The sequence below is a fragment of the Corvus kubaryi genome, unplaced genomic scaffold (genome assembly GCF_017639235.1).
Source record: "Corvus kubaryi isolate FWS band 111438036 unplaced genomic scaffold, C.kubaryi_AGA036_p1.0 37300, whole genome shotgun sequence".
Lineage (NCBI taxonomy): Eukaryota > Metazoa > Chordata > Aves > Passeriformes > Corvidae > Corvus > Corvus kubaryi.
This window is the reverse complement of record NW_024581093.1, coordinates 7,454,226-7,476,893: the sequence shown is the minus strand read 5'-3', so window position 1 is coordinate 7,476,893 and position 22,668 is coordinate 7,454,226. Positions and strand designations below refer to the sequence as shown.

Genomic DNA, 22,668 nt, shown 5'->3' with positions numbered 1-22,668 from the left:
CTCCCTCCACAGCCAGCGCCTCTGAAAGGCAGACAGGAGCCTGGTCTTTGCCTCCTTACAGAGCAGGGGTGAAAAGGAGCCTGGGGCTGCTGCTGCAGAAGAAAAGAACAGAGGTACCTTGGGCTGGCACAGGGAAAACTGAAGCCAAGTAACATCTATGGCTGAAGTTTCTGATCAGCTGTGCTGTTCAGCAGGGACCCGCTGTGGTTCAGGCATCTGCCACTCATGAGGAAAGGACTTTCCCTGAGTGCAGCGTCTGAGGGTGACCCATCAGGAACCCACTCTTCATGAGACAGTGTGTTCAGTCAAGCACAACACCTGAGCTGAAATCAAAATTATATCAAAAAAAGCACAGATGCTTACAAAAAGGGATTTTACAGTATGTTTTTAAAAGAGGTGTTCGTGAAAACAACAGAGTAGATCAAAACCTGCTTTTATGACAAGTAAATGAAAAACTTTGCTCCCTAAAGTGGCCGCGGTCTGGGCACTCTCCAGACATTTGGCCTCTGTTAGAGGAATAAGGGCCATTGTTTACACTGCAGAGACAAAGAAACAGCCACAGGGATGGGAAGGGCTATGGCTGCGCTCAGCTGGCAGATCAGTAATGATAGCAATTTAGATTTGACTTCAAATAAAAATTGTTTTGAAGTATTTCAAATTAAATTTAAAAAAAAAAAAGTGATTTGGGTTTTTTTTTTGTTACAGGTTTTGGAAAAGACCCTTGAATCTGTCTTCAGCCTCCGCACTGTTCGGCTCACACTTCCTCCCATCATTTCCCTACCAGAAAAAAAAGAAATCCACCCCCAAGTGGATTTAACTTCTGAGCTGAACCCAGCCTCAGTTTTTCAATTTGACTCTTTGCAGAGGTAAATACTCACTAGGGAATTAAAAGAAAAAAGCCAAAGTGTAGAAGGAAAAGGAAAAGAAACTTAGAAAAATTACATTTCCTATTGAAAAAAATGTATTGGGGCGGGGGGGAGGGAGAAAAAAGAAGCCTTTTCGCAGAATTGGTGGCAGTCCCCAGCCTGGCTGTGCGTTCAATCTCTCGGCACCTCCGCCCTGTCCCGCGGGGCGCTGGAGCCGTCGGCGCTCCCCAGCCCCATCACGTGTCAGGGCTTGGACGGGGCCCCGGCTCCTTCCCTGCCCCTTCCCTGCCCCGCCGTCCTCTCCTCGCTGCGGCGGCTGCGGCTGAGCACGGCCCGCACCCAGCCCAGCCCCGCCGCGCCCCGGCCCGGCCGGCTCCGCTCGCTGCCCGCGGGGAGCGGCCCCGAGCGCGCCGCAGCCAGCGCTGCTCCGCGCCCCGAGGCTTTCCCCGGTTCCGCTGGAAGGCTGAGGAATGTCTCACACTAACTACATCCAGATGTGCCTGCTTGGCAGCCCGCTGCAGAGACGCTACCGAGGGGACACGGGACCGGCGGTATCAAATGGGATGTAAGTATCTGTTAAGTGTGTTTGATCAGGGTGGGCTGGGGAGAGCTGTGCAGCGAGCAGGGTGAACTGGAGGCTGTCCTTACTGCTTCCCTTTGCTCCCAGCTTTTCTTTTTGCCTTGTTGCTCTTGAACGTTGTTGCATGCAGCAACCTGGACCGTGATGGTTAACACGCAGCAGGGGCGGCTGCAGGCTCTGAACACGCAGGCTCCAGCCCTGAGACATCTGCTTTACACTTTACTTTCCAAAGAACCTTCTCTGAATGTTTAGGTTGTTTTTAAAGAAGTTTGGGGCTTCTTTAGACAATGCTCTGAGACAGGGTTTCAACCACAAACATGTTCCAGTGGTGGCACATTACATTTACAAGCTATTCTTCCATCAGTAAAAGGACATGACTCTTCCCCGTGTTACACTGTGGTATGCTTTGAGCAGAACATGGGAATTTTCAAGCTCTCTAGTGTCACAAAGATAGAAAATAATTTAGCCCCTGTGAAATAGGCAGTTACTGATCATATTTTTTAATAACTTTTGGGCAGATTCTGAGAAACTTATGTGTTGGGTATAATCTTGAAATTAGTGGGGCACATCAGCAGGTTCTCCCTCTCCCATCTGAGCTTGGGTGTAACAATACATCCATGCTACTGCACTGCAATTGCTTGGGTTTGGGCTGCATCAGGCAAATTATTTATCATAATAGAAGAGAGTCTGGGAGCTGAAGAGGTGGTGAGCACTGCAGCCTGGGGAGGGCTGGGAAAGGAAGGTGTTCATTTCAGTAGGACTGTTTCTTACCCCTTCACAAGCCTGCAAGGTTTTTTTTCCTCCTGGGGCCCAGAAAGATTAATGTTTGGAAGAGAGAGGGCAGATTGCTCACCTTGGCTACTCAGGAGAGGCCTGTCTCCCCAAAGCAGGGTGTGAGTTGAGCTGCTGAGTACTCTGCCACTCTGAAAATCAGACTGCCAATGAGCAAGACTGCATCTGAATTTAGGAAGGTACCTCTGGAGGCTGCTGAGCCTGCAAAAGGTCATTGTGCATTACCTTCTACCTTGCAGGCAGTCGAGCACTCTCATTAGAGATGTGGTGCCATGCTCAGAAGGAGCTGGAGTTTTCCCAGTTTGCTGGGGCCCAGCAAGGGTGCCTGGCACAGCACAGTCCTGAGCGGGCACTGCCCCCGTGGCGCGTCCTGCCCTGGAAGGGGTGGGAGAACATCACGCACTGATAAAACGAGCTGCAGCCCCCAAAATGTGCCACGTGCACCTGAGTGACTTACACTGGGCCAGCAGGGCGTGGGGAGCAGGGTGCTGGCAGCCAGCCTTTCCTGGAGCTCCGTCCTGCTGGCAGCCGTCCTGCCCAGGGTCAGCAGCGCTCCCATGCACAGCTGCCACGGTACTGCACCGCTGCCCAACGAGGAGGGGCAAGGTCCTTTCTGGGACCCCTGCACATGGAAACAGCCATCTCAACAGCCTTCACACAGCAGCTGTGCTGTTCCTCTGTGTTCGAGTTTGTACACTTCATAAAATCTTTGTGACTGGGGTGGAAGGTGAAAGGAGGCGACTGCAGCAGCCGTTTGCAAGCAGTTATCCAATGTGACTGGCATTGCAAAGGGAAGGCTGGCAGTGCCAACCAGAGAAACTGCAGTAAAATGGGACCAGCCAGCTGGGAAGCTGATCAAACTACATATTTGAGGACTGGGGCAAGCAGATAAATAAGGCACCCTGTCCTGGAACAGCATGGATCTCATCCGTTCGTTTGCTCTGGCCTGGAAAAAAAATTTAAAATGCCCTGAAAAGCAGCTCTGACAGGAAAGTTGGAAATTGTCTTTGGAGCAGGGCCTGCATTTTTGTTACCTGCTTCCTTAGTATTTGACTCAACAGAGCTTTTGCCTCCATGTGCTGCTACAGCAAGTAACAGCAGTGGTGATGCTGCTGTGCTGTGACTGTGGCACTGGCCAGCAGTGTCTGAGCTATGCCATCATGTGCAGTTGAGCACTGAGCCTCTGCCCCCCTCACTGTGCTCCTTTGGTTCAGGTTCATGATCCCAGCTCCTGGGATAGCTCTCAAGACACTCAGCTAATTAAATCCTACAGCCTGCTCTCAGTTTGTTTATAGACTTCAGAACTTGTAAGCTTGAATAGGATGAGTTTTTATCTGGTAAGGCAACACAGTGAGTGTTTTGGTTGCTTTATTTTTTTAGGGCTTTGCACTTACCAACATGCCAAAAGGGGTCTTTGTGTTTCAGCCACCTCTGTCTTCAAATCAAGAAGATCAAATAATTCAGGGTCACTTTATAATCCTGTAACTCCAAATGAGACCTCTTCACAAACACCCTGAAATGCAGAGAGGAGTTGTTCAGCACCAAGGCCACTTAAAGCAATAACTTTGGTGAGGTTATTGACTTTGCATAGACTGTGGGGTATAAAAACAAAGAAAGAAAGCAAGAAAGAAACAAACCTGAAAACCCCAAACCATGCAGGAATAAAACCCATTACATGACACCCAAACATAGAAATGGAACACGGCTTCTTCCCCTGCTCCAACACACAGAGGTACTTTTCCCCTTTAAACACTTCAAACCCAGCTTAAATGATTAAACTCAAGTTGTTTCATGCAAGTTTTTGTATGTGGGGCAGAACAAACCCCACACACATGACCCCACATGTGTCAGTGCTGGAAGCTGACACATTTCCCTGTGGGTACCCCAAAGAGCCCAGATGAGGTTTTGCCAGCACAAGACTGAGAACTTGAAGCCTTGGCCTTTGCACTTCACTTCAGGTTCCCGTAGAAGGGTAGGAGAAGGATGGCAGCCCAATGCAGCTTGAAGAGAGCAAAACATGTGATTCCTCACCCAAAACAATGCTTCCCATGTCCACATGTTCAGCAAGACATTTAAACTAAACTGGTGCAGACGCAGAAGTCAAACACTCTCCCAACCCTCAGAGGGACCAAGGGTGTCAGTGGGAAGATGCAGCCTCCAGGGCTTCAGGCAATGCAGACTTCTTGGTGCCAGCATCCTGCTCTGGTGGGAGAAAGCTCATCTGCACACGTCTGTTTCACACAGCCCCAGCTGCAGGATGGGCATAGGGCATGCCATTATTGTTTCTTGAACAGTGTCAGGACTCTTCCTGAGGCAGAGGAACAAGGTGAGGAGGGTCCTGGGAGTTTGTTTTGCTCTTGCTGAGGGAATGTGGATGGAAAAATTCCTGTAAACAAGGCAGGAGAGGGACATGTGCACAGACTTCTCCCCTTGCAGGCCAGAGCCCAGGCAGGTTTCAGTATCCTGCACTGGCTGCTACCAGATGACTTTGTTCTTGTGCACTGCATTCAGCCAACACAAAATGAAAACAGATATCTCAAGCCTGAAGCATTGCTTCAAAGTATCTCTACCACCCAGAATTATACAAGCTTCTCTGATGGTTACAAAAAGACCTCATCAAACCCATCAATGCTGGATCCCACACACTTTCTTTAGCTCATTTTACAGAGAAAGATAAGACACCTCCTTCAGCAACCACAGCCCCACATATTGCATGGCCACACAGTGTCCCTCTGCTGCCCAACCCAAACCTACCAGTGGCAGCTCCAGCATCAGGAGCAAGGAGAGGAGTCAGGAGGGAGCTGGAAGCACTTCCCATGCAGCAGGGAGCAAGCTGATCCAAGGACACCCCCCAGCCATGCTTGGTGGGGATGGATGCTTCCATGAGCCAGGCTGGGATGAGTGGGCAGCAGAGCTCAGTGCTGATTTTGTACCCCATGCTCAGTGTACCACGTTTTCAGCTTGCCTGGCTATCCCAGCTGCTTTTTCCGAGGCTGGCTGGATTGAATAACCACTCCTCAAGGCACAAAGCAGTGTGCCAGAATCACCAAGGCTTCTTGACTGAATCTGGGGACAGGATCCAGAGGACTTTTCCCACCTTAGCCCTGAGGAGAAGTGCCAGGTGATGGAGATGTGATGACTGCTGCAAAAGATTTCCAGGATGAGCTCAAGGCTTCACATCATTCAACTGGGAATGAAGAGCTAGCAATTTGGGTTTTTTTAGTTGTCATTTGACTGCTTTTATTGCAGCTGTTCTTGGCCATGTTTCAGAATCTTCCTCTCAAATAAATGAAAACCAGGCAGAGGACTGGGCCCGCTGCCCGAGCGTGCAGCAGTGCAGGTCAGATTCCCTCCTGGATGCTCATCAGGGTGCCATGTCCAGCCCTAGCCACTTCCAGCTTTCCAGCCTTTTGTTGCCTCTTGGGCTGTGCAGGCTGTGCCTGCTTGGTTCTCTCACTCATTCCTTATTTATGGACTCCCCATCTTGCCACCTCATGCATATGGGACCTATCAGCCTCTTCCTACTGCCCAGCTCAGACCTCTAATGCTGGTGGTGCTCACAGCTCAGGATGCAACATCCCCAGCCTTCCCCAGGACCCCGCTGTCCTGGGGAGACAGACCCCGTTATCGCATTCAGACCCCATCAAGCCAGACTCAGCATCTCTCTGTATCCATCCCCAGCCAGCCAGCACAAAGAGGGACAGCTGCCTGTTTTTCCAAGCTTGGAGGACACAGGAGGCAGCGCTGGCAGCCAAGCCATTCCTCAAGGCACTGAGTGATGCAGCACGTTGTAAGCCCAGCTCCATTTCGCAGGTTGCAGAGGAAGCAGAGGTGCATCTGCCTCAGATACAGACACTCAGGGATGTGCTGTGCTGAGAAACACTCTGCTGTGCTCTCATCTCTTTTCTTTGGCATCAAATATTTCCAGCTCACTTTGATAGCCCTGTAATTCTTTTCCCCTGGTGTCAAGGTGGATGAATAATCTTTTTGGCTTTAGGACATACCAGAGTGTCTGCCAGAATCATTAGTCCCTCTGTATTCAAGAGCAGAACAGTTTTTCCCACATTGACATCCATGGATAGAGCTTGCACTGGTGTAATAATCGAGGGTATTTTCCTTCCAAAGAAGGAAATATCTAACAAAGACTGGAAAATCCATATAATTAGATCAAGGAATCACTTCAAGTGCTGGCAACTTCTTTTGAAAATGAGAGGTCTATGTTCAGCACTGAACTGTTTTATTTCAGCATGGAAATCACTCTTTCGGATCCTTTACTTTCAATAAAAGAAAACAGGAAAATCTGGGCTATCAGCCCAGGCTTGTAACAGTTCAGGGTTTTTCTTGGCTTTTCCAAGGACACTTATTGCCAGATTCTGAGATGCTGGCAGGATAAATCTGTAAGCCATGGAAATTACGAGTTTCATGACACACACATTTTATTCCAAACCCTTGCTGATAACATTAAACACAGGAAAAGCCAGGACTTTCATCCAGCTCCTTAATTACCATCTGGAGCCTGGCAGCTGAAATAAGATCAAACTTTTGCATAGAAAAGAAAAAAGAAATTTGCTATTACTGTGAAGAAAGAGATGGGACTTCAGACATAAAATGCAAACCAACATCCTATACATGTCAGGAGGGACTGTTTCATGAGGCTGAACATAGTTATGAGCCAAGCCATGTGGCAGAAGGAACATAAACAGAAAACAGATCCTGAACATTCTAAACATTTGAACAATTTACAAGAGATCTGAGAAAATTCTTCAATCCTGCTATTAGTATCAAAGTTATGCCAGTGAAAACATCTGCCTCGCCTAGGAGAAGAGTGAAAGGTAAACAAAAAAAGCTAACAAATGAAGAAAACCTCTATTAGAGGGCAGAAAAAGGCAAGAAACAAGGCCTAAGGAAAAAACCCATGGTCATCAGGACAAGGCCAAAGTGATTTTAAATCCACCAGGAATGCAAAGAGCCTTACACCAAGGCATGGATATGCTGTTTTCCAAAATAACGACTTCATAAATAATGGAGACAAAGTAGATGAGGTCAGTAAACATTTTGGAGCTGTACTTGGGGAAAAGATGTGCAATAGCATGTGATGATGAAATACTCTCTATTGCAACAGTAACTTAGCGGTGAAGTTAACCAGTAATGAAAAAGCACAGTATTTAAATAATGATGTCCAAATAATGTGCATCTGAAAATGTTAAAGGGGCTGGCCAAGAAATCAACCGGTGTAATAATTTTTCTTCCTCATAAGTCTCAAAATATTGCTTAGATACCACAGATGCCACCATTTTATTACTTCATCATTACAGACTTGTCAATCTAATTTTGAGTTTGAAAACTTAACATTATGGCTGATACAGAACTCATGGTTAATGAACAGTTAGCAGGTGATCCAATCCAGGACAATAAAAGGAGATTTGCTGAAAAGAGATACCACCAAATTCTTATCAAGTACTTCTCTCTTGTCTGATCACTGTATGCCCTTGTCAAAAGTTCCTCTCCAGCTTTTTTTATCCCAGAAGTTGTCTTTGGATATGATTTCAGCTAAGTCAAGACAGACAACTGTAATACCTTCACAGGTAGCTTCTGTTAGTACAGCAGCGGCACGATAGAGCCACAAATCACGGATGAACACGATACATTGTCAGGGGGTGTATAAAACACTTACGTGCACTTGTGGGAAAATTTTTGGGTGGGGCTCAACCTCCTCTTTGCTGTGGACTGTAGGAATTAGGATGGTCACTCACCTCCTCCTGGAGCAGCTGTGGGGTGCCCTCTGTCCAGCTCTGCTGTTGCTGCTGCACCTACAAGCTGGTGAGAGGACCTGCCTTTGCTGCAGCTGCAGACACCTGACCAGCTCTTTCCCTGAACTATGGTTACCTGCTGCTTGCTGCCTTCTTACTACTCTTTCATTCTCATTTTGTTTGCAGTTGAAGAACTGATCAAATAAGATAGAAGATCTCCAGGAAAAGTGTAAGTGAGGAAAAATCCTGTATTTCAAAAGGCAGCTTCATCTATCATACATGAACAAAATTTTCCTAACACCAGGCTCTGTCTTGCTTCTGCATATCGAGATTTATTTCCCCACCTCTCACTTAGGGTAATTTGGCAGAGGAAAAACACCCATGGCCCCTTCTAACTTTATTAATGGAAGTTACTTACAATGGTTTAATATTTTATAAAGAATATTGGCAGGAAAAAGGCCCTGTGTGAATTCTAGATTGTACCCAATGTATTAATTTTGAATACAAATCACAGTTGGTTTAACAAAAGCTGGCTCTGTCTGCAGGGGAAAACCAGCAACACACTGCCATTGAGAGTCTGCCCTTCAGCAGTCAGCTCTGGGCCTCCCTGGTTCGAGTTATAAAGGGTAAAAGCAGCAAGTAATGGTTATCAAGCTAGGAAAAAAAAAAAGGTAATGATTTATGGGAGAATGGCATCATTCATCATTTTCCACTTTGCTTTTCCCAATGAAATCTCTGAAATGGCAAAACACATTCAGCAGTAAGGGATGTGGGATTTTGGGTTGTGCCTAGAGAGTGGTTTTCAGGATGATGGATGACTGCTTAGTGACTGAACTAACCAAGTCACAGAGCTGGCACTGGGATCAGCATTAAGTTTGCAACCCCACGTGCCTTTTGACAAGTTCCTCAATGTCTCAGTGCTTGTGTGAGTAAAATGTGCTTTGCTGCTGAGTTTTTAAATGATGTTTCAGTTAGTCTTGCCTGCTTGCTTCAGACCTGCCAAATCCTCACTGCTGACACACTCTGTGTTTTCTTACAGATGGACAGTGGTGCCAGGCAGCTCAAACACAGCTTTTAACAGTCCCAGGAACACCAGAGAGACAATGAGAGTTCGCCTCAAAGGGGATGCGATCTGTACCTTCTTCTTGCTGGTAGCGCTTTGTTCTTTGCTCTACTCCCAGCTGGAGCATTTAGTCCCGGCAGGAAAGAAGGAGCCAACACAGAACAAGCCTCAAGTAGCACCAAAAATACTCTCAGATCCCAGAGCACCTCGGAGACCAATGCCAGCAGAGGCAACTGCCCCCAGACCCCAAGTTACCCCTGTCATGAGACAAACAGAAGTGGCCAAAAACAGGGTCCAAACTACAACTCCACCCCCGCTGACTGATTCTGCCTTCAACTTCAAGCTCTATCTCCTAAACAAGGATAACAGGAACTTCAATCTCCTCATTAACCAGCCCAGGAAATGCCAAAAAACACCAGGAGGTCCCTTTCTGCTTATTGCTATCAAATCAGTAGTTGAAGACTTTGACAGGCGTGAGATTGTCCGGAAAACTTGGGGCAGGGAGGGTTTGGTGAATGGGGAGCAGATCCAGCGAGTGTTCCTCCTGGGAACACCAAAGAATAGGACAGTGCTGGCGACATGGGAGACCCTGATCCACCAGGAGAGTCAAACATACCGGGACATTTTACTCTGGGACTTCATGGACACTTTCTTCAACCTGACCCTGAAGGAGATCCACTTCCTGGGCTGGGCTGCTGAATTCTGCCACAACGTGAAATTTATTTTTAAAGGTGATGCTGATGTTTTTGTCAATGTTGAGAACATTGTTGATTTCCTCAAGAGACACGATCCCGCTGAAGACCTCTTTGTTGGGGACATCATCTACAATGCCCGTCCCATCCGCGTCCGGAAGAGCAAATACTACATCCCAGAGACCATGTACGGGCTGAGCATCTACCCCGCCTATGCAGGAGGAGGAGGGTTTTTGCTGTCCAGCTGCACCATGAGGAAGCTCTCTAGGGCTTGCAGAGAGGTGGAGCTGTTCCCCATCGACGATGTCTTTTTGGGCATGTGCTTACAGAGAATCAACCTCAAGCCCATTCTACACGAAGGATTCAAGACCTTTGGCATTGTCAAGCCTTCTGCTGCCCCACACCTACAGACGTTTGATCCCTGTTTTTACAAAGATCTCATGGTAGTTCATAGCTTGAAAGTTGCTGAGATCTGGCTAATGTGGAACCTGCTCCACAGCCCACGGCTTTCCTGCACTCAGAAGAAGCAGGTAAAGAAGCCTTTCCAATGGAAGAAGAAAACTCAGATAACACCAGCATCACCTCCCAGATAATGCAGGCAGAGTGCAGCACACGCAGCAAACCAGCCAAGAAAGGGAACCTGGAATTGATGCAGCCCAACAAACCAACTTTCCGAGTATTTTAGCACATCTTATTTACAACGTTAAGAGAAGACAACAAACAATTGCAGGAATTTGCCCAAATTCCACATTTGCACATACATATCATGTGGGTCCTTCTGTACTAGTAAGTCCAAATAATCATAACAGTATATATAATTTATTATTATTTATTAGGATTATAGTAGTGCTTAGTGGGGCAGTGTGTAAAAGCACATTGAAAAATGCAGTCCTTGGAAATTTTTCAGCATTGTTAGAAGTGTGAGAAATGAAACAAGACATAGGGTAAGAACAGACACCAGGCAGCACAGGGACCATTGTCAACCTGCAGTACTTGACTTGGACTCATTGAAAAATGAGCAAACAGTAACTAGGGTACAGGAAATCAAGTCCCCTTAGTGTCTACTCCAGTCACATCGCTGCTGCCTGGTTGGTTTTCTGCAGGCCTCATAAGAAGATGACAACAACAAACAGCTTTTGAAATGGGGTCCTACACGTTGCAACTCAGGCGGATTACAAGAAATCCAACTGGATACTGAGGCTGGCGTGGCTGGTCGAGCAAAGGACAGGTAAGTAGATAACTAGAAAGGAGCAGACTTACAAAGGGCCTTTAGAGAAAGGACGAGAACTTTGAGTTGATCACTTTGAGCCTTGATTTTTCATCATTCTTCTCAGTTCAAATATCTGCTCCATTGACATGCTCAAGATTCAGGGGACCAGTGGAGCAGGTTTTGGCACTTCCCTGAGCTCAGGCTCTCTGCACTATGCTGACTGACATTCAGGGAAAACTCAGAAGTCATCCAGCAGTGTTTGATCACTCACCATCTGACCCAGATTTTCAGAAGGTTTGTATCTGGAGAGATCCTTTGGCCTTTGCTTATAAGGGTAACCCCACACAGAGCTGCTGCTTGCATCACATTTGGGAGCTGCTTCAAACCAAAGAATGGACTGGGCTGGTTTCTACAGACCTTGGTGCTCTTGCTTGGCATGGTCAACTGCAGAGAGCTGCCAGGACTTTCATACTGCTGCGGGTGTGACATGAAGGGAGAAAGTTTTCAGAAAAAAGGACTTCAGAATAGAAGTCCATCTAAATTTATTGCAAGAAATCAAAACTACACAGCAATCTTTCAGTTGGACTTTCCAAGGTTCAGCTGGGGGCTTTGTAAGTATTTTAAGCATCAGACAAGAACACTGAATTGCTCAGTTTTTCAAAGCGTAGTCAAGACTTTGGTGCATTTTGTTTTTCCCAACAGTAGTCTACCTTAGAAGAATATACTTTTATCAGACATCAAAGCAGATGTGAATTCCTCTAAATCAGGGTTAAAATGCTATGAAATTCATGGGGCAAAGAGCCTGAATTCACCTCTGATACTGTGTTTGTTAATTCTTTTGCAATTTTTTACCCCCTCAACAAAACTCCTATCCATCAGAGAACCCCTCAGGATGGCACATCCACACAGCTTCAAAGGAAACTACAGCCAGTCATAAAAGTCCAAAGTTCCTTTCTCTTGCACAGAGCCTGCAGCACAGCTGCATTTCATATCCATGTGTAACCTCCCTCCCACCCCGCAGCAGTCTGGGCTCTGTACTGGCACTAACGATGCACACAGAGAACAGCAGGCTGGGAGTGTCTGTGGCAGACTATGGACAACAGCCTCACTCATTGGCAATCTTCATCATGAGTTTAAGCCTTACAATAATGGATTTCCAAGGAAAGGTCAGCTATATAGAAATTGAAAGATTTCTACATTTGGGATATTTTCAGGATGCAATCCTGAAATATAAAACGTTCATGTGAGCTTCACAAGGAGCTTTTCAGGGTGTGGAACTAAGCCAAAGCCTCACTAGAGGGACAAAGTCACTCCTACCCCTGTCTGCTAACATGTGTGATACTTGTGTATTTATAGCTTGTACAGAAATGTATTACCTGTGAGTAGTTTACAGTTTTGGAAATTATTTATACCATCATTAAAAGACAGCATGCAGATGTACTTCTAGTTGTTAGAGTGAGTTTGTCGAGTACACACAAGTGCACACACGTTGTAAGACTAAAACCACTGGGATTTTTCATGAAGACAGTAACATGAAAAATACATTATTCATTATTTTGGATAACTTGGTAAGTCTTTCCTTATGCTGGACTTAATTTAATGGCAATGACAGAAAAATAAACAGAGTTTACCTTTCAATTTCCTATGAGGCAGCTAGTCAGGTTCAGCAATCCTTATTAAGGTTTTCCTTTTACACTTGAAGATTCAGAGATTGGCTGCTCCCTCTATAATGTCTTCAGATCTGCAATCTACCCACAGCATAGCATTAATGAGTGCATTTTGTCCCAGATCAAAGTTGTTGTTCAATATCTGTGTTGACACAGTCTGTGCCAGCACATACCCTGATAGGCAGAAACAGAACTAGAGCAAACTGTTTACTCCATTGTCTTAGTCTATAGAATAGCTCATTTCTTTTATCCAGTGAATACCAGAGTCTCTATTAATGAAAGATCCATCTGGTTTTGTCCTCCAGCCTCTGCTGCATGGCCTATTTGACTTGGGCTTTAAGTTTCCATTTGCCACTGCAGTTGAGCTGGAAGCTCACAGACCCCGTATGTGAGCATAATGCTCTGGGGAAGTGCTTAAAGCAGTGCTGCAGCCCCTGGAGTTTATTGAATTCTACTTACTGCTGTAGTAGGCAAAGGCTTTGACTTCACCCAAGTGAAGATTGTTTCCTTAAAGATGAGGGTCTTTTCAGAAAATCCTAAAGCCCCAGGTGTGTATGAGAACTGGCAGGAAGATCCCTCTATCAACTTATCTGATGCATCTCAGAAAACCAAGCCCATCCTTTTCTTTCTGAGTAGCTTTTATTAACTGGCTAATTGAGTACACCAGTCAGGCTTGCTGTAAAGCCTTGCTTGGCAATTTTTTTCATGACTAACCCAGGACAAGAAAGGAAAACATAAAAACATCCTAAGTGGGTTCTACCAGTAGCAAACAAGGCAAGCAGTCTTTCTCAGTACAGGCATAAACTTCTGCAACTAATACAGTCCAGTAAGTTTTATTGAGTCCCAAGGATTCACACACAGTCAAGTTTTGTTCCTGCTGTATGTAAGTAGCCAGATTTGGTCACTATAATGAGCAGAGCTGGCTTAAGCTTCACATTCAGCACCTCCAAGTACATCTCTGGACACATGAACGGGTAGCAAATGCCAAGATCCGTCCTTCAGTCAAGCCACTGCAGACTTAGACATCATAGAAAGGAAAGCCAAAGAGGACTCTGAAGCAATTGAGTATTAAAATCTTGTGCTTCCTGTCTGCAGTTTAATTATTCATCTTTTACAGTAAGTTCTCGGAAGCAAACCTCAACTGCAAACTCAAACAGTACAAAAGAATCAAATGGCTCAGAGAACCCTCACTAAATATCAGCACTGAGAACATTCCCTGGGGAGTGCTGAAAGACCATTGGATCAGAGAGAAAAAAAGTCTATCCCAAAGCCCAGTGTGAAAAACTGCTGATCTCCTGAGTTGTACCTCTTCCAGCTGGACTTGCAGGTCTCAGCAGCCCAGAAAATCAGCCCACCACATCTCCCTAATGGTGCTACTAACTGCAGCGACAGTTTTAAAAACCAGTAAAACTTCTAAATACAAATTTTCATTACTTTCTAGGCTAATGATCAGTAAGAAAACCACACTGAGGAATGAGAGGGGAAAGTAAAGGGGAAAGTAACACCCAAAGGAGGAGCACCACCGAGTCCCTCCAAGAGTGGCAAACAGCTCCCCCACCATTCCTGGCCAGCCCAATGCTCTCTCCAATCCATTCGGACCCAGCACACGAATCTTCTCTCTCCCCCTCCCTTTCCCAGCCCATCTGTCGACAATCCATGTGCTAAAACCCACGAAAAAATCCATAAAATAGCACAGGTTTGCAGTGGTGGCCTTGTCCCAGGGGCTGCCTGAGCTGGGTGGGAATCAAGGTGTGGTAATAACACAAATAGTGTCTACAGCCATGGAAGCAGGAAAGGGTGGAATAACCTCCATAGCCTCCCTGCTTGTGGATGCAGCAGAGCTACCCAGCAAGAGACAGGGTAAACTCAGGATTTCAGGGCTGCAGTTTTTCTGAGATGAGCAGAGGGGGAAGGGAATACAGCAAATCAGGCTGGTTTGATTATTTAGTTGATTAGACTGCACATTGCATAATCATGCAGGGTTTTTCTGTGATTGGTATTTAAACTAAATGTCCCTCTGAAGGATAATAATACCAGAATGAAACTTACACACTCAGTGGAATATATATATATATATATATATATATATATAGTGTAGGTGTAAAGCATTGAGGCACGTAAAACCAGCTGCCAGCATTGCAATACACAGTACTTTAAAATAACTAAAGGAGTAAAATTTAAAGGGGAATTCATTACTGTATAAAAGAGAAAAGATTACATTAAACAATTACAGCTAGTCCAGAATAAAAGTCACTGTAATAATGGTATCTTACACGACAGTGAGTGACCTACTCTGCAAGCTCCAGCTTACCTTTCCTGCTGTTTCAAGTACTCGTTTTTTTGAGATCATGAGGAGAAATTATTTTACCTGCTGGAAAAATAAACATCCCCACAAACACCACAAGAGCTTGGGATGTAAGCTTTGGCAGATAAACATTTTAAGTGACTTTATTAGTTACAGCAAAAATTCACATAGACAAAAAACATGGTATTTAGGTTGCACCTGAGCCCTCCAAGCAACACATACACTCCCCACACTTTTCCCTGTGAACTGGTTTATATCCTGGCCTGTAACAAAGCCCTCTGCTTCACTGAGCCTATTTTAATGCTGAAGAGTTACATATCTCCATTAAGCTCCATCTTTCATTTCCCCCCATTTTGCTTCAGCCTTACCTTCTCTCTGAAACATCCTGGTCCACAGCTTACATGAAACAAACCACCCAGAATTAACTCCTCAGACACACACAGCGAGGTATTTCTTTGGCTACAGGGGCTGGGTCAGATTATGCCTGACAGTGTCAGGCAGAGAAGAGGGGGCTTTGCATTGGGGTCATCAAGGCTTAAAAAAAAAAAAGGTTATTGGGCAAAAGTTGACATAGAACAACTGTAACTAGCATGGAATAATGTTTCCTGCATCACAACACCAAAAATTCTTCTGAACACAACCAGCTCATGTGAAATTGTCCCAAATCAGAGAACTTGGTCCTTGCCCAAATACTCTGGAGAAAGCAAGCAGAGAGGACTTTGACATAACATTTTTTTCAAAGTAAGAGCCACACTGACTCACACATGCAGATTTACTCTCAACACACATTTTGGGCACCAAACACAAAACCTAACAGAAGTTCTGGCTTAGCAGAGTAGTTCAGTGACTAACAGGTTCTAACAGCAGGTAGAAAGTCAGTGTGAAGGGGGCAATACCCTTGATTTCCCTCTGGAAAACAGCAGCTGGCCCTTAACCTCCAGCCAGCCCCAAAGCAACAATGAATCACCATCTTCTTGTAGCGCTGAAAGATTTTGTTTTAAACAGGTTGGATGTGAGCTCTGGAATATGAATGATCATGATCACATGAATCAGTTCTCACACACCATGTGATTACTATTTCAGAAAAAAAACCTGTTTAGAATTAGAAATATGACAGTTCCTGGCAACAGAAGATTGCTTTTTCTTGACAGGAACTGCATTTTGGGGAACAGAGGGTTCTAGTATTACACAGCAGCACTGATCTATACAGCACTACCTGGAGCCCTCACAGGAGCCCAGGGACTGCTTGAAGGCCTGAAGAATACAGGAAGAAATGTCAGCTTCACCTCTATAAAGAAGGGAACAACCATAGTTTTATTAAGTGTAAACAAATGAAATACTGTGGACAATACTGCAACATTCAAGTTAAGCAGACACACACACAAACTCCTCTCTTCTTTACAAAGGAAAAAGGAACACATCAGAAGGGGATCATATGCACTACATGTTTTATTAAAAATGCAATTGTATTTCACTTTATATCAAAGTTTTATCACGTGAAACCAAAATGATGGACCAACACACATGTTGCCAACATGCAGGATCTGTATCAAACCACACAGAATTATTACAAGGAACAGGGGCACCTGGCAAGATGGGAGCTGATGCAGCCCAAATCCCTCATTTCCTTTTGGAGGGGGAGGCATGCTACAGGGTTCACGCTACAGCAGCAGGCCTGACCCTCACTCTTCTGAAGAAATTCAACTCAATACGCTCAAGAGCGGGATACTGGTGGCATCTACATAGCCACTATTCAAATCATCTTACCAAGGATTTATCTCCTCTTGCAGCTTATTCGGAACTTTTATTAGAAAAGGATGAACTAAAACTAATTGAAGTTAGCATCAGGATTGGTTCAGAGACCATAAAATTCTGCAAGAGCACCCTGAGCCAAGCAGCAAGCAAGGTCAGTTTGCATTCCAGCCCTGAGGGATGCTGCAGGAGGAGGGCCAAGTGCCCTGCCTGCCTCACACAGCCAGTGCAGGAGAAACGCGAATGGAACCGAGGCCCATTCCTTATGCCCTGCATTAACCTTTGAGCTCCTTCAGGGCAGGGAAACTTCCAAAGCTTTTCTGTGGAGTCCCTTGGGGCACACAAATGCACTACAAGAATTGACATTTGCTGCTTTCACTGCAGGCATTTCCTCCCTTCTGCTGTGCAATATTCCCCTCTTTGAAGCTCGATCGATTTCCACGATCCCCAAGGGCCGACAGCAGCGTAACAATCCCCTCTTTCTGAACCCAGTGGAGAACCCACAGCGCATCGACCACAGCTCAGAGACTTTGCTTCTCCACTGCAGCACAAAACCTTACCAAATGCTCTAACCTATCTACCAAGTTATGTTAGCCACTGTTTCTTTGGAGAACATACTGAACTGGCTATAAAGTCCCTATACACTAGTCAGGTACTGCAAGTATGTCTGAAAACCAGGAAAATAAAAAGAACTAATTGATAAGAAAAAAAAAGGCAAGAATATCCGTGATTTTATTACAAAAACACCCAGTAACTGTATTTAACACAAAAACAGTAACTGAGAGTCTCTTTTTATTTTTCTTTCAGTGTACATGCTCATTATTATTCCATTTAATTTACAGAAGGGCTATGTAAAATGAAATTAAAATTAGAGAGGAAATAAAAAGGAAGATTGAGGCATAGAATTTTCTTAGCAAGCAACGATCACAGGAGACAGCACAGATTGAACAGGGATTCAACAGGAGTGACACCTAGGGATAAAGGTAAACAGTAACTTTTTCCTTATCCATTAGATTCTCCATGGGGCTTTTTCGTTTGTTTTAGCAAAACAGTTTAGAGTATCACAGTATACAGGAAGACTAAATGGCAAAGAACGTCTCACACACACACACATTTATCCCTGCTACTGGTCCAGGATCCAAAACTTCAGTTAACATTCTATTTCCTATCTCTCATTCATTGATAAACTATACAGGATTACACTGTACATGGAGTTAAAATTACAAAAATGTCATATTTACAAAAATCTGTACACACATAGTAAAACTCACAAAATTGTCATCTATGTATCACAAGTTGCGACACCAAAATATTAAAAATGGGATAAAATTATACATTTCTCTTGTCCATTTTTAAAAAGGGTTCATTATTTCAAAGACAGACCACCTATTTCTCCCAAATAAGACTGGTAAGAGAACTAGAAACCTAAAGTATCCTCCTGGGATAAAATGTCGCGAGCAGCATCTCCCAACTAGAAAGAAGCCTATATCCTGTCTGCTGGGGTGGGGTGTGCAGTTAGCGTATATGTACAGAAACGGTGAAACTACAACAAGGATGTCTTTGGCTAAACCTTTGGCATAAATTAAAATCATACATCAAAAGTTACAGAAAAGGTTATCTTGGTGATGGCGGAATTCCAGAATTTCTTTCTGAGATACCATTATATACAGCTTTTCTTTCTCTGAGGAAATAGAGTAGGAATCCAGGATTTTGGAATAGAGGCAAATGAGGCAACATTATTTCTTCATTAAATTTTTCACTAGTATGAAAAATTGTATCAAATCTTTTCACTAAAACATAATTCAATCATAGAAATAACCCCTTCCAGAATTTTTTTTTCTTTTAAAATTGCATATGAAAAAAATTAGTAAACCAGCCATGACAGAAAAAAATTGTATCAGCATATCAAGTACATATTAGTGCAGGAAGGTGGACAAATCTGATCCACTGTATAAATAAGCTTTATGCGCAGTGTACATTAAATAACCACCACACCCCACTCACACCCAGTACACAGATGCTCCTCAGTGAAGATAAACGTTTATCAAGTAATTAAAGTGTATGTAGTGCAAATGTTACAACCAAGTATTATGCACATGCTACTTGCTTGGTTTAAAGTTACACAAAGATGTGGTGCCTGAAATCATGGACATATATACATCCTTGTCACACTTGGTACAATGTCCTAAGCCACAGAAATACCGAGGTGTTTATATCTATATATATATACACACACGTTTTCTTAAAATGTGACCACCACATCAATACAGTAACACAAACAGACTAAAATCAATACCTGCTTCCAGATGCTCCAAGGCTCAGAAAGTTTGTGCTTCTAATTCTTGCAGTCATTACGTGCCCCTCTTCCATCTCCCCCTTCTGCCAGCTGAGAAGGAGGGACAGTCTCTTCAGGTCTGTGCTGCATAGGATGAGGGCAACGGAGAGGAATAAACGATGGCACAGGCACCTAAGCTGCTTTCCTCCATCAACAGTTCCATGCCCCATGATGAAGGGTTGAGAGAATTTCCTCTCCACACCGCTCTTGGGTGGAAAGGCTTATTGAAAAAAAAAACCAAAATCATAACGTGCTTTCCATATTATAAGTGGCAGCAAATCAAGGCACGCTGTACTAATTCTGTAGCATTGAGATTAGCTGACTTTGCAGGGGATGCTCACTGGGGAAGGTCCGACGTTCTCAACTGGCTGCTGGGCCGTGTGGGGCCATACAGAGTAACAGAAGCTATGTGATTATTCTGCATCACCTGCAAAAGCACAGCAGGGGAACAGGAAATTAAAAGAAGTGGTACACTAAACAGAAACTCAGAAGTATTAAAAAGGTGAATACAGAAGTGATCTGCCTGAAGAAAGAAATCCCAACAACAAACAACAGCAACAAGCTCTTGGCTAGTTCCTAAAAATGGTCTCTTAGACTTCCATGACACAACACCAGCATGCTCCAACCAGCCACGTGCACGTATCTCCTGCTAGCATGAGTTCCAGGTGACAAACTTGAAGATTCAGCTTTAACATGCAAATGTACAGCCTCAGAGAAAAGGTTGCACAGTTGCCTCTTTCTGCCAACAGGCACTAAAATTATACCACTGCCAAGCACTGGCTTTTATTGCAATAGGAAGTAAGAAGCCACTCATAGTAATAGCAAACTCCTCATCTTCCCATGCTCAGACAAAAATAAAAGGTTTTTTTCCTCACCTCGAAAATCATTCGCTGCAGTCCAAAGCAAAAGGTTGACCCAAATGGGTTAGTGTTGTTTGGAGATGATGACCTGAACAGAAAAGAGGGGGAAAAAATTTTAAAATGGACAGGTGAGGATCAGGAACTTCTCAGGAAGGAATAAGTACTCAGTAACATAAGGCAAATTACAGCATCTTTATCATGGCTTTCATCAAAAGGAAGTACATCTACATTATGCAACACCATTGCTAGACTCTAAATGAGGCAGAGGAAACCCTGCTTGACGCCACAGAGCCATTAATAAAACTTGGGGATAAAGTAATCAAAAAGCCAGTAGTGACCTCTACAGGGAAACTCTCCTGCACTTAACTTGAACAGGAAGAACTCTAAAAACCCCAGATACACAGGAAGAGAGAAGCACCATGTTACTTATTACACATTATTTTTGGGAAAGATCCTTCCCTTTGTGTCTCAACCTCTACCTGATGTATTTACTATATATAGTCTATTATTTATATTTACTATGTACTGTCTATTAATCAACTGGATTTAGCATGTTAAGAAGATTAACCTATAAGATGCCAAAATAGAATAATCCAAGTTTTATTAAACAGTGTTTTTCAAGATCTAAGTATCACTTGTCTTCCAGTTATTTCTGATATTTTTGGATTGTACATTGGCAACTTCTGTTGACTGCAATGAATTTTAGATTACAGCCAAAAAAATCCCCTAGTGAATATTTACCTTTTGTCCTTTCTTGTAAACTGGTCAATTTTTCATATTGCATGTCTGAGCCATTTGAGATGTGCTCAGTAAAGTGCTCTCTAGTTGAACTACTCTACAACACAGATGGAAAAAATAGAAGGGCTCTACGACATCACTATTCACCTTAGCTTTACTTCATTCACATGGCTTCTGCTCTAATCATCTCACTGGCATAACACAGGAGTAAAGGGGAACAAAGGGCACAATGATTAAGGAGGGAAAAAGAAAAAAAAAAATCAAAGTCAAAATCATGTGAAAGTCTGATAAAAATACATTAAATTTATCTGAAATTGCTGTAGTATGCACAGTACCCATCACTTACGCTTGTCCTGAGACAAAAATCATGGTTTCACATCATAAAATGATAACTCTGCAAACAGGTAATGCCCATTTAACCCAACACCCACCTCAATGCCTGCAGAAACACAACAAATTTAAGGGCTATTCTATCTTCAGTCAGCCTAAAAGAACTATAGAACCATTTATGTTCATAAAAGACAAGCTCCTTCAGACAGACTGCTGTTACATATATTATCATATACATATAGACTGTGTTGTATAATGGCATGTTATTGAAATGCATATAAAAAGTATAAAACCTCTAAACTATTTATTACTCATCAAGAAAGACTTTTTTAAGGCACTGTTCATTCTTCTCTGAGATCTTCTCTGGATTTTGCAGTTCAAGGAATTTTGGAAATGCTTTCACTCAGCTGCTCTCAGAGCTGCTATGCTATCTCATCTTGTTAGTGGCCAAAAAACCCTGAAACTTTAAACAGCAAAGCATTACAAAAGTAACTAGTGCCATGAAGACTCTTCCTCATCCTGTTTTCAGCCCAATCCTTGCCAAGCAAAATAGAGAGAGATTTTTACCTGTGAAGTACCACTGGCTTCTCTACAGGATGCCCCAGTAGATCCTGAATACTGTCCCACTGTAAATACATCAACGAATTTGTGTTAAAATGAGGCATAAGAAAACTCTTTATCTAGGAAGAGTGTCAAGTACATTTGTTTGTGACAAACCTAATTGTCAAATAAACTTATGGTTCTGTTTACAAAAGTATTTTGTGACTGGAGCCATACTCAGTAATGGAACTATCCATTGCTAGGGCTAGTAAATTCTCTTAAGATATATTCTCACTTTTGTCTAAAAATAGTTTGGAAATAGAATTATTAATATAAAAATGTCTATGGGTCTTATGGATAAAACATAGCTGGAAAGTCTTGTAGCATTTTAGGGGCACCTCAGAGACCAAAGCAGCTTTGGGAAACTTCAACAAAATATCCTCTTACGTACCTTTAGAGAGAGGAATAATATCCCCATTGCTACCTCTCCCAAAAGTCTTTCCTTGATTTAAGCAACAAGATTGGAGAACAGGAAGGCTGCACTATCTAATGATTGGGAAGTGTCCAACAGTTTTCCTCACTAACCAGACTCCAAGAAGCTGCAGCTTCTTCACACACAAGACTGAAATAAGTCAAAGCACTGAAGGGAATAAATAATTCAAATCAAAAAGCATAGAATGGCAGCTTCCAGATTGCTGACTCCAATTTTTCTTCCCAGTATGGGAATCAAAATTCACCAAGGAAAGCCTTCATTTGGCACCCTAGGAGCCAAGAGAGCAGCACTGAGCTTGGCTGAATGTTGACTGCAGAGGCACTGATGAACACAGTTTTTGAGAAGTTTTTCAACTTAATGCAGCTGTGAAATATGCAGCAGCAACTTCCCAGCTGGGAAGTTTATTTAGGTGGTACAGCTGTAGAGTCTTCTGCTGTCATCAGGAGGTGTCACACTGGCAGTGACATTTTTGAAAGGCTGCTGCCTAAGGAACATCCCATTACTGGCACCCCTCAGAAGAAAGTGGAAGGGCACTGGGCTCTCTTGTTGAATAGTACATGTCTTCAAGAGCTGTGTTTAGTACAATAGCTCTGTAAGAATTTTGTTTAGGAACATGCCTCCAGCTAACATTTAGCCACCACTGCTGCTGTTTCCCCTTATCACTTATTTCACTATTTCTACCTGCAGCTGTGTTG

General features: G+C 43.8%; 2 protein-coding genes across 7 annotated transcripts in view; one reads left to right on the top strand and one right to left on the bottom strand.

The window, feature by feature from the left end:
• The first annotated feature begins 1,213 nt into the window (after positions 1 to 1,213).
• B3GNT9 (UDP-GlcNAc:betaGal beta-1,3-N-acetylglucosaminyltransferase 9) lies at positions 1,214 to 17,938 on the top strand. Of its 5 annotated transcripts, none has more exons than XR_006015906.1 (3): positions 1,214 to 1,431; positions 9,028 to 10,971; positions 17,062 to 17,938. XR_006015906.1 is itself a non-coding variant. In XM_042027423.1 (3 exons), exon 3 carries the CDS (start codon positions 9,092 to 9,094, stop codon positions 10,334 to 10,336), a length of 1,245 nt encoding a protein of 414 aa, XP_041883357.1. In that variant the 5' UTR covers positions 1,341 to 1,431; positions 8,175 to 8,217; positions 9,028 to 9,091; the 3' UTR covers positions 10,337 to 12,393. The 5 variants fall into 5 exon arrangements, 2 of the variants coding, with proteins under 2 accessions (XP_041883356.1, XP_041883357.1); XR_006015904.1 differs by lacking the exon at positions 17,062 to 17,938 and having other exon boundaries at positions 9,028 to 10,529; positions 10,847 to 12,393; XR_006015905.1 differs by lacking the exon at positions 17,062 to 17,938 and adding an exon at positions 11,078 to 12,393.
• PHAF1 (phagosome assembly factor 1) overlaps positions 15,037 to 22,668 on the bottom strand; it is a 37,861-nt gene continuing 30,229 nt past the window's right edge. Inside the window, exons 14-17 of one of the 2 annotated variants that reach the window (XR_006015907.1) lie at positions 21,508 to 21,566; positions 19,888 to 19,960; positions 18,974 to 19,439; positions 15,037 to 15,459 (exon numbers count right to left, since the gene is read on the bottom strand). Coding sequence is in view for 1 of the 2 variants with exons in the window: in XM_042027424.1 (XP_041883358.1) it covers positions 19,350 to 19,439; positions 19,888 to 19,960; positions 21,508 to 21,566 (222 nt within the window). In the remaining variant the exon portion in view is untranslated. Of the gene's footprint in view, positions 15,460 to 17,452; positions 19,440 to 19,887; positions 19,961 to 21,507; positions 21,567 to 22,668 lie in introns of those variants that run through there. The other variant, XM_042027424.1, reaches the window with a different exon arrangement.